Source organism: Oncorhynchus masou, chromosome 3 (genome assembly GCF_036934945.1).
Source record: "Oncorhynchus masou masou isolate Uvic2021 chromosome 3, UVic_Omas_1.1, whole genome shotgun sequence".
Lineage (NCBI taxonomy): Eukaryota > Metazoa > Chordata > Actinopteri > Salmoniformes > Salmonidae > Oncorhynchus > Oncorhynchus masou.
In genome coordinates this window covers 19,120,155-19,135,421 of record NC_088214.1, presented here as the reverse complement: position 1 = coordinate 19,135,421, position 15,267 = coordinate 19,120,155, and the positions used below count along the sequence as shown (strand labels likewise).

At 42.0% G+C, this 15,267-nt stretch overlaps 2 protein-coding genes across 4 annotated transcripts in view; both read right to left on the bottom strand.

Moving 5' to 3' along the window:
• Positions 1-5,111, bottom strand: part of npc1 (Niemann-Pick disease, type C1) — a 29,240-nt gene extending 24,129 nt beyond the window's left edge. Inside the window, exon 1 of the mRNA XM_064933994.1 lies at positions 4,927-5,111. Within this exon, the coding sequence (XP_064790066.1) occupies positions 4,927-4,998 (72 nt within the window). The 5' untranslated portion in view covers positions 4,999-5,111. The remainder of the gene's footprint in view (positions 1-4,926) is intronic.
• A 128-nt stretch (positions 5,112-5,239) lies between these two features.
• The window catches only part of LOC135512202 (epidermal growth factor receptor-like), a 29,339-nt gene continuing 19,311 nt past the window's right edge, over positions 5,240-15,267 (bottom strand). Inside the window, exons 15-22 of one of the 3 annotated variants that reach the window (XM_064933962.1) lie at positions 14,266-14,451; positions 13,619-13,774; positions 13,263-13,338; positions 11,802-12,046; positions 11,471-11,638; positions 7,963-8,016; positions 7,714-7,804; positions 5,240-7,420 (exon numbers count right to left, since the gene is read on the bottom strand). In XM_064933962.1, coding sequence (XP_064790034.1) covers positions 6,987-7,420; positions 7,714-7,804; positions 7,963-8,016; positions 11,471-11,638; positions 11,802-12,046; positions 13,263-13,338; positions 13,619-13,774; positions 14,266-14,451 — 1,410 coding nt within the window. In that variant the 3' untranslated portion in view covers positions 5,240-6,986. Of the gene's footprint in view, positions 7,848-7,962; positions 8,017-11,470; positions 11,639-11,801; positions 12,047-13,262; positions 13,339-13,618; positions 13,775-14,265; positions 14,452-15,267 lie in introns of all 3 variants that reach the window. The other 2 variants (XM_064933982.1, XM_064933972.1) reach the window with 2 other exon arrangements.

The following is a 15,267-nucleotide window of genomic DNA, read 5'->3' as shown; positions in this document are numbered from 1 at the left end:
CTAGTCTCCCAGTCCTTGCCACTGGAAAACCTCCCCCCAGCATGATGCTGCCACCACCATGCTTCACCGTATGGATGGTGCCATGTTTCCTCCAGACGTGACGCTTGGCATTCAGGCCAAAGAGTTCAATCAGACCAGAGAATCTTGTTTCTCATTGTCTGAGAGTCTTTGGATGCCTTTTGCAAACTCCAAGCGGGCTGTAATACACCTTTTTACTGAGGAGTGGCTTCTATCCGGCCACGCTACCATAAAGGCCTGATAGGTGGAGTGCTGCAGAGATGGGAGAACCTTCCAGAAAAACAACCATCTTCAGAGGAACTCTGGAGCTCTGTCAGAGTAACCATCGGGTTCTTGTTCACCTCCCTGATTGCTCAGTTTGGCCGGGCGGCCAGCTCTGGGAAGAGTGTTGATGGTTCCAAACTTCTTCCATTTAAGAATGGAGGCCACAGTGTTCTTGGGGACCTTCAATGCTGCATAAATGTTTGGGTACCCTTCCCCAGATCTGTGCCAACAAAATCCTGTCTCGGAGCTCTACAGACAATTCCTCCGACCTCATGGCTTGGTTTTTGCTCTGACATGCACTGTCAACTGTGGGACCTTATATAGACAGGTGTGTGCCTTTCCAAATAATGTCCAATCATTTGAATTTACCACAGGTGGTCTCCAATCAAGTTGTAGAAACATCTCAAGGATGATCAATGGAAACGGGATGCGCCTGAGCTCAATTTCGAGTCTCATAACAAAGGGTCTGAATACTTATGTAAATAAGGTATCCGTTTTCGCATTGTCATTATAGGGTATTGTGTGTTTTAATAAACACACTAATTTAATCCATTTAGAATAAGGCTGTAACATAACAAAACGTGGAAAAAGTCAAGGGGTCTAGATATATTCCAAATGCACTGTTTTTGTATTCAAAGCACTGTATCACCAGTAAGTCGCCAACACTTATTTGTATCTAACAAGCTATGTGTATTGCATAATGCTTGCTAGTTACCTTGTAGTAAAAATGGACTAGTGAGCTGTATCTATCCAAATAACAGCTATATTATTCTTCTTTATGTGGATATTTATGCAAACCAAGTAGGGGTAAATGTCACCAGAGTACTTTGGGCCATTGGGCAGGGTTGTCTCCCCAGCAAGTTCAAAGGACATTTAGGCAAGCCAACAACAACCAACTTTTCTAAATACCTCGACCGTTCATGGGCAGGCAAAGACTGGAAGCAGTAACAACATATCTAAGACCTCCAACTCAGATCGAGATTAGCTTTTTAGCTAGTTAGCTGGTTGGCCAGCTGAAAAGTTAATCTCGATCTAATTTGGAAGTACACTTAGGGTGGTTTTTCAACCACTCCACAAATTTCTTGTTAACAAACTATAGTTTTGGCAAGTCAGTTAGGACATCTACTTTGTGCATGACACAAGTAATTTTTCCAACAATTGTTTACAGACAGATGATTTCACTTATAATTCACTGTACCACAAATCCAGTGGGTAAAAAGTTTACATACACTAAGTTGACTGTGCCTTTAAACAGCTTGGAAAATTCCAGAAAATTATGTCATGGCTTTAGAAGCTTTGACAAGCTAATTGACATCATTTGAGTCAATTGGAAGTGTACCTGTGGATGTATTTCAAGGCGTACCTTCAAACTCAGTGCCTCTTTACTTGACATCATGGGAAAATCAAAAGAAATCAGCCAAGACCTCAGAAGAATAACTGTAGACCTCCATAAGTCTGGTGCATCCTTGTGAGCAATTTGCAAACGCATGAAGGTACAATATTCATCTGTACAAACAATAGTACGCAAGTATAAACACCATGGGACCACGCAGCAATCATTCCGCTCAGGAAGGAGACACGTTCTGTCTCCTAGAGATGAACGTACTTTGGTGGGAAAAGTGAAAATGAATCCCAGAACAACAGCAAAGGACCTTGTGAAGATGCTGGAGGAAACAGGTACCTATATCCACAGTAAAACGAGTCCTATATCGACATAACCTGAAAGGCCGCTCAGCAAGGAAGAAGCCACTGCTCCAAAACTACCATAAAAAAGCCAGACTTCGGTTTGCAACGGCACATGGGGACAAAGATTGTACTTTTTGGAGAAATGTCCTCTGGTCTGATGAAACAAAAATAGAACTGTTTGGCCATAATGACCATCAATATATTTGGAGGAAAAAGGGGGAGGCTTGCAAGCCAAAGAACACCATCCCAACCGTGAAGCACTGGGGCGGCAGCATCATGTTGTGGGGGTGCCTTGCTGCAGGAGGGACTGGTGCACTTCACAAAATAGATGGTATCATGAGGCAGGAAAATTATGTGGATATATTAAAGCAACATCTCAAGACATCGGTCAGGAAGTTAAAGCTTGGTCGCAAATGGACAATGACCCCAAGCATACTTCCAAAGTTGTGGCAAAATTCTTTAAGGACAACAAAGTCAAGGTACTGGAGTGGCCATCACAAAGCCCTGACCTCAATCCTATAGAACATTTGTGGGCACAACTGAAAAAGCGTGTGCGAGCAAGGAGGCTTACAAACCTGACTCAGTTACACCAGCTCTGTCAGGAGGAATGGGCCAAAATTCACCCAACTTACTGCGGGAAGCTTGTGAAAGGCTACCCGAAACGTTTGACCCAAGTTAAACAATTAAAAGGCAATGCTACCAAATACTAATTGAGTGTATGTAAACTTCTGACCCACTGGGAATGTGATGAAAGAAATAAAAGCTGAAATAAATCCCTCTACTATTATTCTGACATTTCCACTTAAAATAAAGTGGTGATCCTAACTGACCTAAGACAAAAATTTTAACATTTTTAAAATTTAAAATTTTTACTAGGAATAAATGTTAGGAATTGTGAAAAACTGAGTTTAAATGTATTTGGCTAAAGTGTATGTAAAATTCCGACTTCAACTGTATTTTATACCATTATTGCACCTTGTCTATGCCGCTCATCCATATAATTATATGTACATATTCTCATTCAACCCTTTAGATGTGTGTATCAGGTAGTTGTTGGGAAATTGTCAGATATTACTGCACTGTTAGAACTAGAAGCACAAGAATTTCACTACACTCGCATTAACATCTGCTAACCATGTGTATGTGACCAATAACATTTGATTTGAGACACATGGCCAAGAACCAGATTTATATCTGATTTCAAACCCCTATGAAAGTGATTTGAAATGTGGCTTGAAATATCTGATTCCATTGTTCTTTTTGGAAGGCTGTCCAGACTGCAGGAAAAATAACAGATTCTAATCGGATAGGATTTAGATTTTTATTTGAGTCACTTCAAACTGCCAATGTAAACAAGGATTAAGCCTCTGTCTGTTCGGGGTCTGACAGAGATATTGTGTTTCTATGTGGGGCAAGTTCAAAAGGCACTCGCCATCAACCCACCAAACGATTAAATCAGCTGCCTAGGAGGAGGATGGCACACCTAACAGGCTAAGTAATGTAAAATCTATTTTATTGGTAGTGTACACATTTGCAGATGTTATCGCAGGTGCAGCGAAATACTTGTGTTTCTAGCTCCAACAGTGTGGTAATACCTAGCCATACACAAATCCCAAAAATATAAATAAATGTCTGGTTCAAGCAGGGGAATCCCGAAGAGTAACTCGTTACTTCCTTGATAATACAGGTCTCCCATTACAGTCGTTTCAAGCATCCAACATTTGTGTATTGTTACTCCATATAGCCATACATACTGTATCTTAAAGTTCATTGCCCTTTTGCTGCGTGTTGTCGTGAAGTGTATTGGAAATGATTTGACCGTAGGAATGAAGAGGATTGATCAACTTATCTCAGGAATGCAAATGAATGCGCGAGTACAAAGATTTCACTTGTCAGTTTTAACAATGGGCTATTGAATTCCATTCCACGAGAGCAAATCTGATCAAAACATGAGTTGCTTTGGGTCGTTTGTTGGATTCATGTATTTTTAGCAAAATGTGTTTTATATTGGAGCAGGAGGACGCACGTCAGTAGCTTTGAAGAGGTCTCGCTCTCTTGAATCAGAGTACAATAATTTGCATGTAAGCCCATGTCACGCAAATATTTGATTTGAGATAAACAAATGTGTTTATTTAGTTTACCTTGCTTACGAGCAAACGTTAGCTGCATTTGATGGATGATTTTTGAGCTACAAGACACTCGCGTGACAGTGACGCAAACTATTTCGTCATGTCTGGGCCGCTCGTAGAGCCATATTTATTTTATCTATCAATCTCCTAAACCAGGCTTCCCCAACTGGCGGTCCGAAGCCGGACGAATTTGGTTGTGTTATTTTTTTAATTGTTGGACATTAGACTGTAAAAACACCAGCAAATCAGCTCCAAGTGACTTTACATTTTGGAAATCAGTTTAAAATATTGCCAAACAATAGATATGTGATCGTATACAAATGTAAGCACGGTTTGAAATGATGTTGTCGTCAAATCTGTTTGGTCTTGAAATCTACAAATAATTAGTAGTCATGTTCCGGTCCCCTGACCATCCGCTCAATAAGAAATTGTCCAGCGGCTGAATCTAGTTGATGATGGTCAAAACTAGCTACTAGCACAATTTGTAGCTGGCAGCTGACTCAAGTTTATTGATGCCAGCTAACGCTATCTAGTTTCTTTAGCAAGATACTTAACGTTAAACGAACACACCACCTTGTAAGCATAAACAGGACTTGATTTGGGTAAGCAAACTAGCTTTTTGACACCGATTTAGCTCGTTTGACAAACTTTAGCAAGTTAGTAGGGGTGTGCCGTTATAGCGATAGCGTGTATGATGATTGAATCAACAAAACAAGTTAGCGAACGGTTACTGCAAGCAACCGGCAGCTTGCTAACTATATGCAACAAGAGATTAACTAGCTAGCAAAATAAGTCTATAGAAAGCTATTTAATAGGTAGGTGGACTTACCCATGTATAATGTCCCTCTGTCAAAATTATGAAGAGGAAAAATAAACAGCTTCTTTCTGATAAGAGCCCCATCCCTCTTACTGTCACAAATACTTCACTGGCATTCCAACTACAGTAACGACTGACGTTTTAACTAGCTATATGAACCCCCCAAAACTTCGGCGTTTCCTGTTATTGCTCAAGTCTTCTTCATTACGACATTGGTGACCGGAGAACAACCATTTGGCACACTGCTGCAACCTACCGGATTGGAAAGTACGAGCACGAGCAACATTGTGAAATGTAAAAAAATCTACTTTTGACACACAAAACATTGTTTTTTTAACAAGAGATCCTTTAATCTTATGTTCATCTTAATAAAACAGGTTGAAAAACACACTCAGATTTGCTGTTGAACAGTGTAAATGTCTTTAAAGAAAACGGTTTATTCATTTTCACTTTGAAATGAAATAATTAGTTCATGAAGTGTATATTTATATATAAAGGGACAAGACCATTTAGATGAGGAATGTTGATAGGATAATTTATAGGTGACCATATTGAGTATATTGTACACCGTATAATCTCACACTTATCTTGGGGCTCCGGATTGGCGCAGCGGTCTAAGGTACGGCATCTCAATGTTAGAGGCGTCACTACAGACCTGATTTAATTCCAGGCTATATCACAACCGGCTGTGATCGGGAGTCCCATAGGGCGGTGCACAATTGGCCCAGTACTGTTAGGGTTTGGCCAGGGAAGGCTGTCATTGTAAATAAGGATTTGTCCTAGTAAAATACAAATGATCTGTATATATGTACCTCTGTCAAACTGCAGGCTCTCAAATGTCAAGTAACTAATTTGTATATTCCTTCAAAACAGTTAGAAGATTTACAGATGTAGTGTCAGAAGTAAAGATCCAACTGTTCAAGACAATAAGCAACAACAGAGATATACTAATATTGATACTTTTACACTGGGGCACCAATAGGGGTCAGTGTGTCTCCCATCTGGCCATATAATAAAGGCTATAGAGCCCTCAAATTAAAATCTGGACCTCAAAGCCAGTTTCACTGCAATTTTTCATTAATCCCCTCTAATCAGAGACTGATTTAGACCAGGGACACCAGGTGGATGCAATTAATTATCAGGTAGAACAGAAAACCAGCAGGTTCCTGACCTCATAGTGTACGATTTGAATATCCCTGCTATAGAGCCTTCAGCAGAGTCATCAACAGCAACATTTGACATTGTTGTGTCCTCATAAAACCCTCCTTCAGAAAGAGTGCCATCATGATTCAGAAGTTCATCAATGAACTCCATGGTCCAGCCACCATCAGTGATGAGAGCCTCCTCCTTCCCACTTCTGACACCAACAACGTTCAGCAACATTTGACTCCAGTGGGTCTCAAACTGCAGGTTCCACACACAGAAGAGCTGTTGTTCTAACAGTTTCAAGCCCTTAAGCCGTGGAAGGTAAATACCCAATAATACTATATACTCAATACACCAATCCAGTATGAGTGACATCTTTAAGTACTGTTTGTGTTGGCAAGAAAAGGGTGCCACATATAATAGTATTTCTGGAGCATCTGACATCAAGGATTGAAGGTTACACTCTTGTCTAGTAATAGTGTTTTTCCACTTATACATTCTGATCACAACTTTTCATTGTGCAACATGACATCTCCTATGGGTTTCTGATAGGGGCTACAGTATCTTATAGGCCTAAGGTTTTCTCTTGGTCTTTTGAACACAATGGAGTGGAATACACCCAGACCCAGAGCCTAATTCCTATCACATCTCTATCTGTTCAGACACAGTTTGAAATGGAAGAGGTTTTGGAATGAGGAGTTTCATAGTACTATACAATACTACAACTGGTGAAACAAAATGGAAAGCTGCACTTATCTCACTTCTGGCTTCTTTAGGCAGGGATAAATACAATGCAAAGTACAATACAATCCATGGTACCGCTACCCCTCCTCAACAAAGACCTCATGTCTTCTCTCAGTAGGATAGAGAGCCTTATTCCCTGGTGTCTTGTTCCCTCCACAGTGGGAGTAGGGGGGTAACAGAACTCAGTTTGGGCCCACGTACTCTGCGTTCTCTGCGGCTGGGATGTGGGTCTTGATGGAGGGGGTGAAGTCCTGCTGGTAGTCTGGGTTATCTATACTGTTTTGGGGCTGGTTTTTCTGGACGTGGTGGAAACCACCATTGGAAATTGGGGAGAGGCCATTGGAGGTGGGGGAGAGGAGACCATTGGATATGGGGGAATGGCCGTTAGCAGTGGGGTTGAGGCCATTGGAGATACCATTGGAGGTGGTGGGGGAGAGGAGGGAAGGCTGGAGGGTGTTGAGGTACTCAGGCCCCACTGCCCTGTTCTTATAGCAGTTCAGGTACTCTGCCTCTGTGTCGTCTGAGGATATGGTGGGGAGGAGGGTGCGAGGGGGACCAGGGTGCTGGTATACAGGGTTCATCATGTCCGAAACTCCGTTCTGGTTAATGTAGTCTGTGGGGCAAAATGACAGGAGTTACTTACTACATCAGGAAAACAAGCCCTCTGTGTACTAAGTGGACATACAGTGAATGAAACGTTCAATTGCAGTTTTGTAAGCAATGACAGGTGATTTGACAGGTGCTCTACTTGGCATATGAACTACAGCTATTGCCCAGCAGAGGTCACTCTTCCTTTCAAAATGATACACGACTGTTTTGTTTTGAAAGGAAGATGTATCACAATATGTAATGAATTAGCCATGTTCTGGGGTTAAGACCCTTTGGGAGGTCAATGAGGATACTTTCCTGGAGATGGCTGGAAGGCGTGGTCCAAGAACCTATCTGTGGGGTCAGCAATGTACCGGAGAACCATGCTTCCTTCTCTGACTGGGAACCCGTTCTAGTTGAAATACAAATGTTGTTGGCTCAAACCCACACCTTAACTGCAAGTATCCGATGAATTAGAGATCAGTTGTTTTGTATGGTGAAAGACTCAAGTCAATACTGCAAAGTTTCCTTTTCAATACACCTCAATGTGCATTTGTGATGGTTACTGACCCCATTTCTGCTGTGGCACATTCCAATGCTGCTGTTCAACGTGCTGTTCTGGCTCTGAAACACAGACTCACACTCAGTTTAACACTTCCTTTTACATCTCAACACACATACCACAAAAACACACGTATTACTGTAGTCTTACTTCTTATAAGCTCTTGGTAGTTCTTCACAGTAATGTTTTGAAAGGTCAAACCTTTTCATTTCATTAATGTGTATGAAGAAGATGTTCAAATAAAAGAAAACAAGGAATAAATAAGTGACAAATACAGCTCAGACAAATGTAAATATTTTCGACAGACTGAATAAGAGGAAATAGGAATAAGTTAAACAGGCGACATCTGTCAAAATTGCTGTATAGTGAACCAAATGCTGCAACTATATAATCAGGTTCCTGCACTTGTATTCTGCCAGAAAAATATTAACAAGTAGTGCTGCCTGCAAAGGTAATCAATGTTGAAAGCTTATGGAGTAACCAGCCAGCTTTCAGTAGCAGGCATACAGCTTAGATATACGACCAACACTGCACTTGGAGATGAGTCTTAAGACAGACAGAGAAGGAGAGAGAGAGATGTCTTCTCATCTTAAATACCATCAATCAAGGTGCACCTGGGAGGAAGCAGGGTTGAGGGGGAGTAGGGGTGAGAACAGAAAGTATGGGGGAAGAAGAATACCCCTGATGACAATTTAACAGGAACGATTGGGTGATTGAGTGCAGTCTGGTTCAAGCCAGGTATGATCCGGTATGAATACCCACGTAAATGTAATTTACTCTGTTTCATCCCCAACCTATGTACACCATGATTCAATTTCACCACAATGTCAAAAGGGGCTAACTATGAACTTGAACTGGGAGACTCACTATCAGTATCAACATGACCTGACCTGGTTTCATCTTGTTGAATACATAAATAAAGAGAATGTTCTAGCCTTTGCAGAAACAATTAACCACAAGGTTGTTGGTTCTAATCCTGGGTGTAGTAGGGAAACCTAAATTGCCTCCAGTAGTCTAAATTGCCAAATTATGTCAATTTTGGAAGTGGATAACAACATTCTGCAGACCCTTCTTTATAAAACAACAGAAGAGCTGTGAGCATGAAGTGAGACATAATGGAATCACTTTTCTTTGAGTCAGTGCAAGGATGTCATATTATCCAGTCCCTGTAATACACTAAAACAAATATTCCCTGTGTTAGAAATTAGAGCAGAGACAGAGCCAGGGGCTGGTGGAAACCTTTTCTTCTGACAGGTTTAGCAGATTCAGATGAACTCCTGGACATCCTCATTGAACATGCATTTTAGAGTCCGGGAAATCACCTCTCTAGGTTCTCTAGGCTCCATGTTGATGTGTTATTGTACCATATCATGTAGGAGCTGTGTGCTGAAGGTACTGAGGTATATATTACTATTATTGTACCATAGAGTGTAGGAGCTGTGTGCTGAAGGTGCTGAGGTATATATTACTATTATTGTACCGTAGAGTGTAGGAGCTGTGTGCTGAAGGTGCTGAGGTATATATTACTATTATTGTACCATAGAGTGTAGGAGCTGTGTGCTGAAGGTGCTGAGGTATATATTACTATTATTGTACCGTAGAGTGTAGGAGCTGGATGCTGAGGTATATATTACTATTATTGTACCGTAGAGTGTCGGAGCTGTGTGCTGAAGGTGCTGAGGTATATATTACTATTATTGTACCGTAGAGTGTCGGAGCTGTGTGCTGAAGGTGCTGAGGTATATATTACTATTATTGTACCGTAGAGTGTAGGAGCTGTGTGCTGAAGGTGCTGAGGTATATATTACTATTATTGTACCATATAATGTAGGAGCTTGTACTATTATTGTACCATATAATGTAGGAGCTGTGTGCTGAAGGTGCTGAGGTATATATTACTATTATTGTACCGTAGAGTGTAGGAGCTGTGCTGAGGTATATATTACTGAAGTAGTGTGTGCTGAAGGTGCTGATATATTACTATTATTGTACCATATAATGTAGGAGCTGTGTGCTGAAGGTGCTGAGGTATATATTACTATTATTGTACCATAGAGTGTAGGAGCTGTGTGCTGAAGGTGCTGAGGTATATATTACTATTATTGTACCGTAGAGTGTAGGAGCTGTGTGGTGAAGGTGCTGAGGTATATATTACTATTATTGTACCATATAATGTAGGAGCTGTGTGCTGAAGGTGCTGAGGTATATATTACTATTATTGTACCATATAATGTAGGAGCTGTGTGCTGAAGGTGCTGAGGTATATATTACTATTATTGTACCGTAGAGTGTAGGAGCTGTGTGCTGAAGGTGCTGAGGTATATATTACTATTATTGTACCGTAGAGTGTAGGAGCTGTGTGGTGAAGGTGCTGAGGTATATATTATTATTATTATTGTACCTGTAGAAGGTGTAGGAGCTGTGTGCTGAGGTAGGTGCTGAGGTATATATTACTATTATTGTACCGTAGAGTGTAGGAGCTGTGTGCTGAGGTATATATTACTATTTTTGTACCGTAGATTGTAGGAGCTGTGTGCTGAAGGTGCTGAGGTATATATTACTATTATTGTACCGTAGAGTGTAGGAGCTGTGTGGTGAAGGTGCTGAGGTATATATTACTATTATTGTACCATATAATGTAGGAGCTGTGTGCTGAAGGTGCTGAGGTATATATTACTATTATTGTACCGTAGAGTGTAGGAGCTGTGTGCTGAAGGTGCTGAGGTATATATTACTATTATTGTACCGTAGAGCGTAGGAGCTGTGTGGTGAGGTATATATTACTATTATTGTACCGTAGAGTGTAGGAGCTGTGTGGTGAAGGTGCTGAGGTATATATTACTATTATTGTACCGTAGAGTGTAGGAGCTGTGTGGTGAAGGTACTGAGGTATATATTACTATTATTGTACCATATAATGTAGGAGCTGTGTGCTGAAGGTGCTGAGGTATATATTACTATTATTGTACCGTAGAGTGTAGGAGCTGTGTGGTGAAGGTGCTGAGGTATATATTACTATTATTGTACCGTAGAGTGTATATGAGCTGTAAGGTATGAGGTTATATTACTATTATTGCTGTGTGCTGAAGGTGCTGAGGTATATATTACTATTATTGTACCGTAGAGTGTAGGAGCTGTGTGCTGAAGGTGCTGAGGTATATATTACTATTATTGTACCGTAGAGTGTAGGAGCTGTGTGCTGAAGGTGCTGAGGTATATATTACTATTATTGTACCGTAGAGCGTAGGAGCTGTGTGGTGAAGGTGCTGAGGTATATATTACTATTTTTGTACCGTAGATTGTAGGAGCTGTGTGCTGAGGTATATATTACTATTTTTGTACCGTAGAGTGTAGGAGCTGTGTGCTGAAGGTGCTGAGGTATATATTACTATTTTTGTACCGTAGAGTGTAGGAGCTGTGTGCTGAAGGTGCTGAGGTATATGTTACTATTATTGTACCGTAGAGTGTAGGAGCTGTGTGCTGAAGGTGCTGAGGTATATATTACTATTTTTGTACCGTAGAGTGTAGGAGCTGTGTGCGGGAGGTACTGGAGCTACTGAAGAAGCCGTGCTGAGGCACTAGGTACTCGTCTGCGTCCACAGCATCTTCCATGTCCTCTCCACTGATCAGACTGTGGTAGAACTTGGTGTCAGTGGGGCTGGGGAGGTGCATCCGGTCGTCACCCTGGAAGGGACACGCAACTCACCATCAATACCAAAAAAACAGGCAGAAAGAATAATAGAGTAGCTAGGTGGTTGTTCACTAGCTTTACAGTGGCTGAGGGAGTCTAATAGATTTGTGTTGTGTGACTCTACAGTTATTCCTGGCAAGGAGTTAAAATGCTTACCTGGATGACAAGGTAACGTGGGGGATCCCGCGCCATCTTGGAAAACTCAGCTATCAGCTCCCGGAAACGAGGCCTGCTGTCTGCGTCGATCATCCAACATTTGACCATGATCATGTAGACGTCTATGGTACAGATGGGAGGCTGGGGGAGCCGCTCGCCTTTCTCCAGTACCCCTGCTACCTCACTGGCTGGGATGCCGTCATAGGGCTTGGTCCCAAACGTCATTAGCTCCCACGCGGTCACACCTAAACAGAGGTACAGTGAAACAGAGTCACAATCAATGACATCATCTCAGTTAAAAACTTTCATTACTGTCACACTTAATGATAGTGGCACAATCTCAGATAAAGTTCAGTCACTAGGGAAGATGACCGTTTTCATTCCAGAAAAGCAGATAGCATTGTGTTGATATCTGCCTAAGTTAGTTTTCAGAACATTCCACAGTAAACATCAGTAAGTTGGATGTGTCCTTAGGAGTGGGAGTTGTCATGTTCCGTTGGTGTTGGAGCACTTTGAAAGGGAAAAGGAGGATGAGGAAAAGGAGAAGAGGATGGAAAGAAGGGAGGAGGAGGGCTGGCTGCTGCTACTGATGTCTTTGCCTTGTAGAGCGGAAGACACAATCCAACCTCAGAGGACAGGATCTGGAGACAGGCCCGTTGAACATGTGTGTCTGTGTGTGTGTGTGTGTGTGTGTGTGTGTGTGTGTGTGTGTGTGTGTGTGTGTGTGCTTGCGCGTGTCCAAACCGGGGGTGGTGTGTGTGTTGTTGACTTGAGAAAGTTTCTTTTGACAAGACATTGGGCCTCTGGGACTTGCGGTGCATATCACCGATAACAGTTAGCTGTTTCTCTCATCTCCCATACTCTAGCAAACCAACATCCCCATTTGGACCTGACTCTAACAGATTTGCGTAAGTACATTATCCAGAATCAATATTTATGTATCTGGAGTTACACAAGCAATGTAGTTAATTCTGACACGATGCAGCATTGGCAGGTTAGTGTTTTGGCAGAATGTAAAGGTATCAGTGCATTAATCCTATTAAATAGTGTATATGTAAGTTCTCCTGCCTTACCATACCTCCACAGGATGCATGTTCTCCTGACTTACCATACCTCCACAGGATGCATGTTCTCCTGACTTACCATACCTCCACAGGATGCATGTTCTCCTGACTTACCATACCTCCACAGGATGCATGTTCTCCTGACTTACCATACCTCCACAGGATGCATGTTCTCCTGACTTACCATACTTACTCCACAGGATGCATGTTCTCCTGACTTACCATACCTCCACAGGATGCATGTTCTCCTGACTTACCATACCTCCACAGGATGCATGTTCTCCTGACTTACCATACCTCCACAGGATGCATGTCCTCCTGACTTACCATACCTCCACAGGATGCATGTTCTCCTGACTTACCATACCTCCACAGGATGCATGTTCTCCTGACTTACCGTAGCTCCACACGTCACTTTGATGTGTATATGTCCGGTAGAGGATGGACTCCAGTGCCATCCATTTGATTGGTACCTGCAGAGAAAGGGTTCTCATGACATAGGGCTCACTGTGCAAGACCAACCTGAGGTAGCTAAGACAACATTAAGTATGTAGGTAAAGTATTGTGTTATCGATAGACTATATATAATAGGTTGGGTAAGGGATGGACATAGTAACAACATACATTATCACTACATACAATCAAAGTAAAAGGGGATTATAATATTATATTTACACTCCAAAAAATGGGTTCTGTTACATTACTACACAGTAATTCAATTAAAATCAAATGACATGAGGAGATTGAGCAGACCTTTCCTCCGTCTGCGTGGTACTCCTTCTCGTCAGAGTTGAGGAGTTTGGCCAGGCCGAAGTCAGTGATCTTGACATGCTGAGGGGTCTTCACCAGGACGTTCCTCGCTGCCAGGTCACGATGCACCAGGTGATGCTCCTCCAGGTAGCTCATCCCCTGGGATCAACCACAGGTGAAAAGTCAAATGATCTGGTATACGTCGACGGCTATACATGGGGCCTGTTCGATTTCTACTGAAAATTAAGGAAGCATTCTAACAGTATTCACATTTTTCATGACTCATTGTTTGATTAGGTTTTAAAGAGGTCAACAAGACGTCAAATGAGGGTTGAACTGTAGGGGTCTATTAGGAGCCTATACATTGCCATACATGGTGACACCAGACGTTCCACTGACTCCTGTTTGATTAAATACCATACACTGTGACTCATGGGTAGTCAGAAATTAGGGTCAGGAAAACTCAGGGCCTCATCATTGTCTGGGTGCCATTCATCAGTAAGTTGGATGTGTCCTTAGTAGTGGGAGCTGTCAAGTTCCATTAGTGTTGGAGCAGTATGAAAAGGAGGATGAGGAAGTATTGGAAAATCCCTGCAATTTAAAAAAAACACTATCCGGTCAATGACTGTTTAAATGCAGCTTAGTCTTACCTTGGCTATCTGTACACACCAGTTGAGAAGGTACTGGGACCCGATGTTGTCCTTGTTCTCCTTGACATAGTCCAGCAGACAGCCATAGGGCATGAGCTGGGTGACCAGCTGGACTGTAGAGGTCAGGCAGATGCCCAGCAGACGACAAACATGGGGGTGGTCCACACTGGCCATCACATAGGCCTCCTAGAGTCAGATAGATACAGTAGCAACATTTACTACAGGCCAAGAAGGAGGGCATCACTACTCTGCTCCACACTAGTCATCACATTGTAGGCGTTATACAAAACACACAAACAGTACAATATACAGCATTTAGGGCAAGGGATGGTGGCATCATTCTACCGTGAGTTCATAAAACCCACACAACATGAACATTTCATATCAACTGACAGCTTGAAGACAACGACACTGGTCAGAAAAATACTTCAACTTAGTGAACACTTTTAAGAGAGCTCTTGACCTCATTACAAGAGGACAAGAGCAACATTACTGTGAAACCTCAGCTGTCCATGCACTCCATGAAGTCTGACTGAATTTTCATGACTGTCAGACCGGGTTCAAATAGCATTTTAAATCTCTCAAATACTTGAGCCTGCCTGGAGTGCCAGGTGGGTGGAGTTTGTGCTTTTGGGACTATTCTATTGGTTCAACAATGCCAGGAAAGCTAAATCAAGCCCAGCTAAAGTATTTGAAAGATTTCCAATACTATTTCAACCCAGGTCTGGACTGTGTTTTTTAACTGCGGTTACTGGAAGAGATTCTAAATTCATTTCCAGAACACCTTAACCTTGAATTAGTATCCTCCTCCCACGCCCAACCCTGGACCAAAGCTTCTCAATGAGTTAATCCCATTTCCTATGCCCCCATCGAGGTCCCTGACTAGAAACCTGATTCCATTTTCAAACTAAATGTTGTCATTATTTCAGCTTCTACCTAAATGGAAGAGCATGTGCTTGGAATTAGACTATTAGAGGAAACGTGACACCTAAATTGGCCAGT